This window comes from Cynoglossus semilaevis, chromosome 7, assembly GCF_000523025.1.
Source record: "Cynoglossus semilaevis isolate Cse_v1.0 chromosome 7, Cse_v1.0, whole genome shotgun sequence".
NCBI classification, from domain to species: Eukaryota; Metazoa; Chordata; class Actinopteri; order Pleuronectiformes; family Cynoglossidae; genus Cynoglossus; species Cynoglossus semilaevis.
In genome coordinates this window covers 6,479,402-6,492,900 of record NC_024313.1, presented here as the reverse complement: position 1 = coordinate 6,492,900, position 13,499 = coordinate 6,479,402, and the positions used below count along the sequence as shown (strand labels likewise).

The 13,499-nt window shown below is 41.3% G+C and overlaps 1 protein-coding gene and 1 long non-coding RNA gene across 4 annotated transcripts in view; both read right to left on the bottom strand.

Annotated features, from left to right (window-relative positions):
• Positions 1-1,474: 1,474 nt before the first annotated feature.
• Positions 1,475-6,538, bottom strand: prep (prolyl endopeptidase). Its single transcript, XM_008313097.2, has 14 exons — positions 6,321-6,538; positions 5,925-5,999; positions 5,668-5,798; positions 5,432-5,562; positions 5,133-5,342; positions 4,903-5,024; positions 4,702-4,807; positions 4,431-4,622; positions 4,141-4,338; positions 3,926-4,029; positions 3,384-3,615; positions 3,053-3,184; positions 2,806-2,962; positions 1,475-2,293 (listed from the first exon to the last, which is right to left on the bottom strand). Exons 1-14 carry the CDS (start codon positions 6,456-6,458, stop codon positions 1,999-2,001), a joined length of 2,223 nt encoding a protein of 740 aa, XP_008311319.1. The 5' UTR covers positions 6,459-6,538; the 3' UTR covers positions 1,475-1,998.
• Positions 6,539-10,493: 3,955 nt separating this feature from the next.
• The window catches only part of LOC112487224 (uncharacterized), a 16,354-nt gene continuing 13,348 nt past the window's right edge, over positions 10,494-13,499 (bottom strand). For all 3 annotated transcript variants that reach the window (XR_003050120.1, XR_003050122.1, XR_003050121.1), the window contains 4 exons: positions 13,442-13,481; positions 12,987-13,333; positions 12,601-12,790; positions 10,494-11,103 (listed from right to left, as the gene is read on the bottom strand). This is a non-coding gene — a long non-coding RNA (uncharacterized LOC112487224). The remainder of the gene's footprint in view (positions 11,104-12,600; positions 12,791-12,986; positions 13,334-13,441; positions 13,482-13,499) is intronic.

Genomic DNA, 13,499 nt, shown 5'->3' with positions numbered 1-13,499 from the left:
CTTCCATTAATTATAAAGTAAAAGCTAAGTTAAAAATACTTCTATTAATGCCCTAGCATCTGACAGTCAGTTCATTGTTTTATACATTTGCTAGCTTTAATTTGCTGTGCTAATTATTTTAGACCTACACCCTACCGTATTTTCTATATTTTGTCTAGCTTTTATTTTTCTGAGCTATTGTGTCAATTTATCTAAATGTTGAGTTATTTTAACTCTGTTAACGTCCACCCGTTATGCTCTGGGGTGTTTCAGCTAAACCTATATTGGTCTGGATAAAAACAACTATTTATTGTTTTCGTTGTGATTTCTTAAATTACTGCTTCTATGAAAATAATTATCTTTTGGCATTTTTAAGAATCCTGTGTTTGTATTTTTTGTATTAGTATTGTTTTTTTTAACCATCTGGATGTTTCCCCTACATGAAAATGAAGCAGTCTATGAAATAAATCAGTAAAAATTTCCAAAATGTTAAATGAAACACCCCTTAAGTTATTATCAGCACCAGTGAACAAGGACACATGCAGACATGGATTATCTGGACACCAGGAGGTGGAGGACAGTTTGACTCTGAACGTGATAAACCTCACAATTAAGTGGTGACAAGTCAAGGTTTATACTCATCTCTTGCCCAAAGTCACCTTAAACTGAACAGGATAGACGGCTAAGAGACGAATGAGCATGAACATCAGGGTATGTTCTATATTATTCAGAGAAGAGGTTCCAAACCCCTGGGCTGTGGACTGAAACTGGACCAAAGAGGAAAAATAACAAACACTGTATTTGCATTTGAGACTGAAACTGGACCAAAGAGGAAAAATGTAACACTGAAAACACTGTATTTGCATTTGGTCGACCATCAGTAGATGTTTTACTCTGAGTCGACTCTCATTTACACACATCATCTCAACACATCAGCCTCTTTAAAAAGATGAGGAGGCCCAGAGGAAGACCACTTCAGACGTTCATAAAAGGTCAGGGAGCTCTGCCCCCTATGAAACCAATAAACACAACATGAAAAAGCTGTAATTGTAGCTGTGGCATCTTGTTTTCTACCTTTTAGAAGGTGAGGAATCAACAGACGTCAAGAGGTAGAACTCATGTGGGAACTGACATTTATAATCCACTCACTCACTCACTCACTCAGTGTCTCACCCACACAAACTGGATTCTGAACAACCTCCCTCAGCCTGAGTCATTACTCACACAATGCTGTCTCACCGGGTTTCCAGCAGACCGACAGTCTGGTTCTGAAGCCGACTTTTCTCCTGTGCATAAAAAATGTATACAAATCGCGACAGCACAGATTCAGATCAGGATTTTCACGTTAGGCTCATGACCTTAACTTCTGATTGACTGATTCCTGTGGCTGTAAAGGTGAAAGTCTGACGTGGTGTAATGAATGATGAGTAAACACTAGAGGTTTGTGTAAATTGAGAAATAATAATAATGAAAAAAGGTTTCCACAAAATGCCAGTTTTTTTTTTTAGGTTTTCTTTATCTTTAATAAGACCTTTCATCTTAACATTTCAATTAAAAAAGGTCAAAATAATGACAGATGTTTTTTTGCAGATCATGGCTTTTGTTGTAAGATCTTAATTAGTAAATAGGAAAACAAAACCCTATTACAACAGCTGAACTTTTGTGCCCAATCTGACTTTATGGCAGGTGTTGGTCCTCGTGATGAAACTAAGTAAGAATTCCAGAACTGTTGATACTTATAATTCGTCAAGAAACCGTTCACACCCTTTAATGCTACTCTGCTCAGTGCAACTTTAAGCCTGCGCCCCTGCTCCAGTTAAATGTTTCTTCATTAGGAGGCTGAACATTTAGTATGTATCGAGTATGTGATGTGTATTATTTTCAGTTTTCAGTACTGACCATAGTTCTTGTAAACAAGGTAAAATGTTTTAAACTTTAAACAGCTGTGTGTGAACCGTTGCTGTTAAATCCTCCAGAACGTGAACCATTAAAACGACTATTGTTAGAAAAACAGGCCAGTTATTTGACCCAGGACAGATTGAGACAGCGAGCGATAAAGGCGTAGGTGTCGGCCACCTCCTGAATCACCTTGCTGGTGGGTTTGCCGGCGCCGTGGCCAGACTTTGTGTCCACGAGGATGAAGAGGGGGTTTGACTGTTTGGGGGAACGACCCACGGTGTGTTGCAGGGTTGCGATGTACTTGAGAGAGTGGAGGGGCACCACCCGGTCATCGTGGTCCCCAGTCAGCAGGAGGACAGCGGGATACTGGATCCCATCCCCATGTGGGACACGGATGTTGTGGAGCGGCGAGTATCTGGTACAAAGAAGTTAAAAGATTCGTCAAAAATGTTTACAATTACACTGATTATATGACTGTATATCCTAACATCTCAGGTCTTATGATGGTCAACATTAATATGTAGTTGTTTTTAACTACATTTAGATTTTATTGTTTCATCATTGACCTACTTCCGTTTCTGATGTGATTTTTTAAATTATTTTGTCCAATTATTGGTGACGATGGGCTATTTCCGGGCCAACATTTCACTTTTTTTTTTTGTCAAATTGTCTGATAAGTATCTTCAGTATCGATTTGTTAGCATTTGGCTAAATTAGCTCATTTTTGCCTAAGTTTTATAAATGAAAATCAAATTCAATAAAGAAACAGCTATATTAAATGAATGCTATATTTAATTAACATTTAGCTCCACATCCGGGCTTAAGCAGCTGTATGTCAGTGTGTCAGTTCTGGTTATGAAGTTCTTCAGATCCATGGACCACAAAAGGAGGCGCTGGCCTGAGGACGGAGTTGACATTGGCACCTACTTGATGAGCCAGTCAAGCTGCTCTTTGTCTTCTGAACAGCCAAAGTCTGTGGTCCAGGCGTGGCCGATGGTGAACTTGTGGAATTTCAGCATGTCCATGACGCCAACCTGAGCGACGGCACAGCCGAACAGCTCAGGTCGCTGGTTCACACAGGCAGCTAAAGGAGAAGAAACGCACGTCAGACCATCGAGTTCAACCACGAGCCAACAACACACAAACACACACACACACACACACACAAACATACCGACTAGCAGACCCCCGTTGGAGCCTCCATTTATGGTGAGTTTGGAAGAAGAGGTGTATCCTTTCTTAATGAGATATTCAGCTGCACACTGGAAATCTGTGAAGCAGTTCTGTTTGTTGGCCAACATGCCAGCTGCAGGGGAAGGAAGGGAAAACGAACAAGTTTTCTTTATACCACAAACCACGGTTTTTATGCGTTTTCAGTGAAAATGCTGCATTGACCCGATTTCAAACCAGGTTCTGACAATGAATCAGCAGCACGTATGGATGACAGGCGACATTCTCACATCCTGAAAACAGATCGTTCTGCAGTGCTGAACGACTGTCCTCACCTTTGTGCCAGGTCTCCCCGTACTCCCCTCCTCCTCTGATGTTGGCGACAGCAAGAACACCTCCCAGATGCCTGACAAAGATGAGGCGGGAGACGCTGTAGCTCGGCGTGATGGAGATGTTGAAGCCCCCATAGCCGTACAGGAAACCAGGATGTGATCCGTCCATTTTGAGGCCTTTCTTGTGGACAATAAACATGGGGACTTCAGTACCGTCCTTGGATGGATAGAAGATCTGAAAAAGGAAACGAAAAAAAAAAACAGAAGGACAGACAGATAATCAGGTGGAGACAGGAGTTTTGTCAAAGACAATGAAGCTGTTCTTGAATTATTTGAGCCATTTCCTTTTTTTTAACCGAGTTAAACTTTATACATAAATGGGTCATAAACCATTACGTTTTCTATGATGTTTATCATTTTATGTAGCTTGCAATATTTTTATCCTTTTTGGCACTATTTCATTTTTAAAACACTTAGATGTATATGTAGGAATTTATGAAAAGAATGTAATGTAGTAAAGGAATCATGGTCCTGGTCCAGGTTACCTGGGTGGTCTGGTAGTCGGAGGGGTCAAAACCTTTGACTGTGACTTCTCTGAAGACGTGAGGCTGCAGCGGCTCCTTTGTCAGATCACAATGGTAGATGATGGCTGCACAGAAGACGATACATGTCCTTTATTTGTTTATATAAACTGTGGGACAGCCGGGATTCCTAGTCTCAGTGCATTTATTTACAGACAGTGTGTGTGGCAGTACAGTACCTGGAGAGAGGAAAGAGGTGAAGTAGTAGAAGATCTCAGAGTCTCTTTTCCGTCCTGTGAAACCGACCACGGAACCGACCTCCAGAGGGAAGGTCTTCAGCTCCTCTCCTGTGCTCAGACGGTACATTTTCAACACATTCTTCACGTCGTGGAGGAAACACACAAACAGGTAGCAGGAGTACGAACAGGTCGCAAACACTGGGGAATAAAAAGAAAGGGAAGTTAAAATGAAGGAAAAGGAAAAGTCATTGTCTTTGATCGTGGTTATTTATCCTGCAGCGGCAACTGACCAATCACGTCTTTCTCGTGTTGAGGAATGAGCTCCTTCCAGCTGCTCTGAGCTGGAGAGGCAAAGTCGATGTTGATGAGACGATAGCACGGGGCGTCAAGGTTGGTCTTGAACGTGAACACCGTGCCCTCGTTGGTCACATACTCGTATTCAGCGTCAAAGTTGTCGATGAGCTTCACCCATGGCAACAGTCCTAAACACAAGGGGACAAGTATTTTAATGTTGCGACAGTGACACAACAGTAACAGTAAGTTAAACCTACACAATCATACCTGTAATACCCTGAGGAGTGGTGTGAAGGTCACAGTACCAGAGTCTGTTGACTGGATCACAGCCTTCCCTGATGGACAGCAGCACATATCTGCCATCATCAGACACCTGAGGCACACAGTTGGTTATTATGGTTATTCAATCTGGCAGGTTGCACACTCATTAAAGCTTTAATAACACACACAAAACCGCTGCGTGCTGACCTCAGCTCCACTCATCCATTTTGGATGGTCAGGGAACTCAGCAACCAGCACGTCTTCAGACTGCGGCGTTCCAAGAACGTGGTAAAACAACTTCTGGTGTAGGTTAGTGGAGGTTTCAGTGCCTAACGAAAATAAGATAAGTTCAGGCATATCACTTATTCTAATATATTTTTAAAATGTATTAACACCTTAAAATAGTTATTTATTTATTCAACAACAGTTTGTCTCACCGTCACTTTTCCCCTCCTGATCAGGGTAAGAGTTGTAGAAGAGTCCTTTTCCATCATGAGTCCAGGACATGCAGCTAAACTTGACATGCTCCAGACGGTCCTCCAGAGGCATGGCACCTTCGACACGCAAGAACCGCATTTCCACCCAGTCTGATCCACTGGCACTGGTACCATATGCTAGGTACTCCCCATCCTCAGAGAACGCATAGCCTCAAAGACAGAGGACATGAAAACTGAAGTTTTAAATGAATTCCATCACAAAACAAAACTAAAACATAACACATGGACAAGAGTCTCACCCTGCAGGGCTACTGTTCCATCATCAGAAAAGGTGTTTGGATCTAAGAAGACAGTGGGCTTAGCATCTAGACTCTCCTGCATGTACATCACACTCTGGTTCTGGAGCCCACTGTTGTAGAAGTGGAAGTACCTGAAGAGACAGGAAGAAAACTTGAAAGTGAGTGAAGTTTCAAAAATGAAATGCCAATAAACTGAAAGGATTATATTTCAACAATACACTAACGCCAGGCCTTACCGACTCCCCCTCTTAAAGGGACAGCTGTACTTGGGGTAATCATACAGCTCTGTCATTCGCTGCTTGAACAGATCTCGAACTTCACACTCCAAAAACGGTAATGTCAACTGGTTCTGAGCTGTGACAAAGGCCTAGTAGAAAAAGATGAGCCTTCCATAAATCAGAAACCCTATGACACCCTGCTATCATATTCACTTAACCATCTTGTATTTTAAGAGTGTAAAAAATAAAATAAATAAATCAAATGTTGGCTGTACCTGTGTCTTTTCACTGTCTGGGTCTTCCAGCCAACTGTATGGATCTGATACCTTGTGGCCATGATAGTCATCCACCTGGAACGTGTAAAAATTGAATGATAATAAGCTATTTGAATGAGCAAAAAAAGGTTCTGGAAAAGGTTAAACAAAAACTGTACGATCTTGTCACAAATCGGTTAGTGTAAATTAACGGCTATTTAGTCTCGAGCTCTTTGGAAGTATATGAAGGTCAGCTGGCGAAGATCTTCTGAGCGACTGTAAAGTTAGTTAGTTAGAATCGCTAATCGAACTAGCATGCTAACAAAGCAGGCTCATTGTAACGAATGGGAAACAGTGATGATTAAGCAGCCCGGCTTGTTAGCCTGCTTGGCTAACCTGCCACAAACGTTTACTCACCACCGCCTCGTCACGGTAAGCCTGTGGGTATTGGAAGGACATTCTGGGGGGCAGGTTTTTTGATTTTTGACACAAAAACCGTTGATTCAGAGTTACAATACTCGCTCTGGTAATGATTCTGTGAACCCTGCAAAACATCAACAGTAGACGCCGGACAGCCTTTCAGCGGCTCAGAGTCAAAGAGCAGCGCTCCAAAGACAACCACGTGACGACAACAAGGGCAGAAAGAATTTCTGCAGCGCCCTCTATTAGTTACCGAAAGGAACACAGTGGAGGACACGGGACAGACATTCAAGATTTAAAGACTTAATTTAATGTTTTGAATATGCAATACTGACTCGTCACTGTCATGGTGGGAAGGGCTGATGCTGGTTCCCTCCATATTGGATCTTTCACTGCAGGTTTTAACCTTTAACTGGTACCGATTTAATCTTAAACAACCGACAGAGGGCGACAATGGGGTATTAAAAATGAGAGAGGGAATTACTTTGTTTTACTCCGTGGTTTTCTAAGTTGTTTTCCTCTTTTCTGTATAAAATGATTGCAGGTTCATTTCAGTTGATCTACATGCAGTCACAGTGGAGTTAAACTAAGAAAAGTATAGAAAGACAACAAATAAACCTAAGTATGTTGTGTGTTGTGATTCATTCTAAGCTTCTTTTTTTTTTTTTTTTTCACAGTTACAGCGTCAGTCTAAGGTTTCGCTGGCTGCCTTCTTCAGCAGGGGGCACTGCAGCAGCTGCACACACCCACGTACAGTACCGGCGTTCGTTTTGACAGCCAATTCTGATTTTAGCTTAGTTTTTTGAATGACACACTAATTCGTTTTGTTCATATTTTAGTGATCTAAAATCTGAAGTCTTAGTCAGGTTTTAGTTGACTATGTATAAGAAAACTTTCTCTCAGCACGGGAAGTACGGGTAAATATCGTATTAATGATTTTAAAAAAAATAAAAACAAAACTCAAATAGGTAAAACGTTATAGGTAAAAGCTGCCAAATGTGGCAACATTTTTACTATGAAATCACTTTTTTGTAATGATGTTGTGCCTGAGACTAAATGTGTAAAAAAAAAAGTGTATATCTGCATTTTGAACATTTCTCACTGCACACACACTGAAATTAACACATGCTTGGGAAAAATATCAATTAAGTCCAAAAATGGAAACATAAAATACAGACTTCACTACACTGCATTTGGTTCACTCCAGTCTCTATCTTTATTTAGGAAATATTTTTCTACCGTCTCCAGCACAGACCCTGTCTTTTTTTTATGTTGTGTTTGTCTCCTGCCATGCGACATTGTGGCTGCATGTCATCCTCCAGCTATGTAGATAAGAGCCCAGAGACAGGTTTAATTATACAGCAGTATTTGTTTCAGCTGAAAAGGAAACACATTGTTTGGATACCTCTGCTGGTCTGACAGTGAGATGTCTTGGGGGCAGATAGCAGAGCGTTGTAACTTTCAAATTCAGTGTATGAATTGTTGTCAAGAACTGTCACGCCACTGATCCGCAGGAAGTCAAGAATAAGGCTCTTTGACGATGGCATGTTATCGTGGAAGTGTAAATAGTGAAAGTGGAGAAAAACACAAGGGCTTTTGTCAGAGAAGGAAAACCAAGAGATGATTCAGCTGAGTTGTTGTGTCATTCTCAGTGGATGAAGTTCATAATGGGTGACTGTATTAACACAGAAGACAGAAAAAGCTTGGTCTAAAGCTAACTTGGCTTTTTGATTGGACTACTAAGTAGCAGCGTTGCCAGACGTATGATAATTAATTGTTAATTCTACGTCAATGTACTAATGTCCAATACACTATTGAACATCTTCATTACATGACGTATTTGCTCATACATAATCATCCCTTTTTTATGGCCAATTAACACACAGCAAATACAATGATACCGTATGTTTTAGGTCGTATAGAGCACATTCTATGATAGCGTAAAGCTAACTGTCCTAAAGCAGACCAAAAACATGCTGGACACGTATGAACATTTTTGCAAATATATCTGGGAAAGTGCAGAGGTCAGTATGTTTGACGCCGTAAATGTAGCTTTAAATTAGCCTACATTCTACCTGTTAATACATTAGCTGGCCGTAGGCAAGTTAACTAGCAATATAGCCACATAACTAAATACACACCATTTTAAATATGTGCGTGAATAAGTGCTGTAAAATGTTCTTTTTTTAAAGTAGGACACATTGTAGTGCCTGTGGTTGTCTGTTTTGGGAGCAGCTAAAAGTGGTTACTTAAATACACGTGTCAAGTGTATATATAGGGCTGAACAACATCAGTAAACAGAAGTTAACTGCTCCATATAGTTAGTTAGCGAGTGCTAATGCTAACAGGTTTATCCCTATGCATATCTGGAATGTGTTAATTGCATGTTATTTGTTTATTAAGTTGGACACACCCTGTCCCTTCTGTTTGAAGTTAACATGACCAAAGATGGCAACAGGCTTTGACTTTTGGATCATACCCAAAAATGTTATTGTACTGTAGGCTGCTGCCGCTGCTCCTGGAGAGAGAGTATTGACTCCAGCAAAGGCTAACTTGTATGGATGTGTTTTAAATATCTGGGTTGGGGGCAACCCCTGGCCCTTTAACCTCTTTGAAATGGACCTGACTGTAGTTGAGGACAGGCCTCCGACTTTATTCAAAAATCAAAGTTACTGTACTGAATATTCAGCTTACATGCTAATAAAAAAAATCCTAATGGTACTTTCCTCGAGATCAGGTGTGACACGTTTAGACAACAGATTAAACACACCAAATTATCCACAGCTTTCTTGTGTACTTATTTATAAATCAGTAGTATTACTACAGTACTTCATAACTGCACCACTGCCATCATTTAAAATGTTGAAATTGTTTTGCTGTTGATGATGATTTTTTTTTTTTGTATTGAAGTTTCAGTGTGACTTGGTTTTCTCTACCGTCATGTAACCTCAATAATCTTAAATTAAATAAGGGATTAAGATACCTCTCTGATCGATCTTTTAGTGTCTGGAAATCTTGTAGTTAAATTGGGGGGTTTGGGAGTGGGAGGTTCGGGGGGGCAGAGGACAATCTTAGGCTCCTGCTACTCCTCTTTCTCCCCCCAACACTATTCTTCTTCACTTCCTTGCACTAGGAGTCAGAAATACACCTCTATGCAAAGAGGATCTCTTCCTGTTTACCTTTGTCAGGCTCAGATATGGGTCAGAGTACTATTGTCCTGACACCTCTGGTTCTTCAGACAACAGAGGAGCCAAGACAAATCACTGACAGCCTGAAGGACTCGCTTTGTGGTTGCACTGAAATATGGACATTTTACTCCCTTCACATGTCTGCGTGTGGTTTGGACACAGGATCGAGTCGGCTTTAAATTGTCTACATATAAATTAAACCACCACCTCCTCCTCCTCTTCCTCCTGTTTTCTACCATTGTCCACAGTCGACAGTGATCTGTCCCCCTGCAGTCGGAAGCACCTGTCTCTGCTGCTGTGGACAAAGAGGGATGACCGCCTGCTGTCTTTCACGACGCAGGGTTACTACGAGGTTAACTCATCCATAAATCTCCCTGAACTCTGCTCTGAGCCGCTCGTGTCAAGACTTACCTATGGAGAGACAGTGGTGTTCCTTTTTCTCCCCCTCCCTCTCCTCCTCCTCCCCCCGTGACTAAATAAATAATACAACACAGAGGAAGAGGCTTATCTTGTCAATCAATGAGATTAAGACATAACATCAGCATTGTGACATCATGACACAGGATGAACTAGTGTCACATGCAAAGATAAAAAAAGACCCGGTCGGCCGCCCAGTCACGTAGTAATCTGTGTCATTTCTTATTTGGATAATAACCCCCAAAAGTCCTACTAAAATACAACTCATTTACCAGCACTGCCTTCAGCCGACCTCTGACCTTGACAGGGACCTGTGGGTTGTAGGTTTTTTAAGGGAGATCTATTTAATTTGAATTTAAATTCTAATCTTAATACTGTGTAGTCCATTCATTTTAAACATCTCCTTGAAAGGAAATGATATGGTAAAAAATCAAAGGCAAGTCCAGACAAGTCCAGGTGAGGACGAGGTATTCAAATATTACAGAGTAGCTACATCATCGTACAGGGGTCGGAACAAGTAATTTTGTCTCCTTTCAAAATACATCATCGTACAGGGGTCGGAACAAGTTGGTAATTTTGTCTCCTTTCAAAATAAAAAAGACCTCTATACCTATCTATCTATATATCTATATATATAGATATATATAGTTTTTTTATTTTATTTTTTTTATTTTTTTATTTTGAAAAGAGACGTCTATATCTATCTATATATAGATAGATATAGATATATGTATCTACATATGTAGATACATATATATAGCGTCCTAGCGTCAAAGTGGAGGAGCAGTTCTTTGGCACAATAATGGCAGCCTGAGGGATCTCAATGTTACACAGCACAAAAGCAATAATAAGGAAGCTCTAAAATACAGAGATCACAGGGGACAGGCTTCCTGTCTGTTTCTGTCTCTTTCAACTGTCATTAAGCCCAGGCCGGAATAACAGTCTCTGCTCTGTCCTGTTCCACGTATGATGTAGTGGAGGGTCAGTTCGACCTGTTCCTTCTGATGTCCTCCGACTGCAGGATGTTATTGAGGGTCCAGGCTAGGGGCGGACACGATCGGCGAACAAATTATAGGAAATACTGAATGTGTTCGCGTCATCACGCACGATCATCGGGAAGGTCAACAAGGCCCGGCCTGCTTTTGTAGAGTTTCAGTCGTGATTAACGCTGCAGCCTGTGTTGGTAGACGACAAAAGAGCAGCCATTACTTTTTAATTTTTTTTAAACTAAATCAGATCCGTGAGAACACGTCCAGGGCTGTCGAACGGTGAAATCACGTCTGTCTGTTTCAGAATAAAAACATTTTGTCAGTTTCTATTGAGACGCAGTCACGATTCCTTTCAGCGGGAAAACACACGTAAGCAGAGGCACAGAGCCAGTCAGTCTGAGGAGTGTGTCATTGTTGATACTGATGGTGTTGAAAAAGGGGAAGAAAGCACTCAGGTGGACTAAAGCCAACGTAGTGAAAGAGCGATGGAAGAGAGGACAAAAACAAACCCCCCACCGCTGTAACAACATGTGACACTGGCTCAACCATTCACCTTCTTAACACTTAGCAGGACTAACTAGCAGTACAGTAAAGAGTATCTAAAATACATATACAGTAGACATACTTTATATGTAGTGTTAGCCTCAACAGAAATAAATATGAAATATTCGAGGATTTATCCTACTAAATATTCAATACAAGTATATTCAAATTTTGAAAGTAAATTTTACTCTTGTGCTATTAGTAATTTCTATAGGCCTTTGCTTCACTTCAATGGTATTATTATAATACCTGGTTTGTTATATTTCTAAAAAACATGACGTCCAAAAGTGTGTTTAAAGGTGAAGGCAGACAAATGTTGTTTTTCAAGAAACGTTGTTTAAAGACACTGCACTTCAGGCTTTGTTCTCGTCAAACCCGTCGCCTGTCTCGACCAGACACTTTCATCTGCACACATTTTCGCGCCTTAATTCATTAGTCAGGAGCTAAGTGCTGTGTAAGCGAGGAGAACAAAGCAGCGGCTCTGAAGACGCAGCCACAGAAATGGTTTGTAATCACTACAGGTGAAGTCCACGCTGTCTGGACCCGGGCTCTGCCTCCTTGTCATTACACCAGCGTGTGTCCATCATCCCCGCGCATCGTCTGCATTCATGTCCCCGTCACTGTTGCCTTTGAACATCACCTGCTTTGTTTTTTGGCCTGGTCACAAACAAAGAATGCCAAAAAAAAACAAAAAAAAAAAAAACGGGGAGGGTGGGGAGAGGGGTGGAAGGAAAGGGACTGCGGGTGAGGGAACAATGAAGGTATCACTTTGCGTGCAGACGGATATTAGCCTTTTAAAAGCAAAACAAATATGTTGTGTTTGTGTGCGCATCCCTGCCCTGTAATTTCACTGTTGACATGTGCACTTACAGTGGGGACCCTTGTAATAAGTGGAGGCAGGTAACAGTGGAGACAGGTGGAGGACAGTGCTGTCTGACTGGTCCTTAAAGACAGTGTGTGTGTGTGTGTGTGTGATGTGCAGACAGACAGAGAGGCACCTGGTGATGTCACTGATGTTGTCACCCTCCTACATTAAAGTTCCCCTTTTTAGAAAGGCACGCCATGCCTGTCCTCCGTACACTCACTGTAACACACTGTAACACACTGTAACACACTGTAACACACTGTAACACACTGTACCTTGTTACTGCACTTGCTCAATCAGGTAACTATGAATGGCACCAAACAGGACTGCGACAGACGGTCTGTCATCTGGAAGTTGACGTTTTGGTCAAGTATGCCATCTGATCTGCGAGGAGTCAGATGAGACGACTGATACAGCGCCTCCTATCTGATGAGTACATATAGTTCCAGGAGTCAGCCAAGGTTACTGTAAAGATTAGAAAGAAATCTTTAAATCTCTGTTCAAAGGTTAAAAAAATGAATTAGTACCAGAGATAACGTCGGGGTCAATGAAGAATATTCTCACACTGCTCTGTTGAACAGGTTTAGAATTTCATGAGAAAAAGATGCAGCTTATTTTTTAATTGTACAAACAGTGTGTGTGTGTGTGTGTGTGAAAATACCCAAATTCCTGTTGTCATGCAGGGGGTATTGGACCGACGTCAGAGTTCTGCACACGTTTCTCACAAATTTCTAGGGAAATCTTTGTGATGAATTTGACTTCATATTCTTCCAGTATTTGTGTATGACTACACAGTGGTCGTAGGTCGTAGGTGTACTAATACTGTACTGTAGTGTATGAGGTTAACTGTCAAAACCTGCTTCTTGAATCAGTCATATGTTTATTCTGCTGTGTTGAAAATGTAGTTTTTCATTACAGTCATTTTATCCTAAATTAAATACTGTGACAGTGAGGACCATGAACTGCAGACTGGCAGAAGCACAAGTGACAGATGGTTCTTCGCTGCAACTATGGGAGAGCAAGTGAGAGAGTGAGAGAGTGAGAGAGAAAGAGTGAGTGAGAGAGTGCTAGAAACTCTTCACTGTGCCAAAATATGACGGCATGGATCAGGTTCACCTCAGTTTGTTCAGCAGATATCCAGAAGTATGGCAGGAATCTGAGGGTAGGAAGTTGC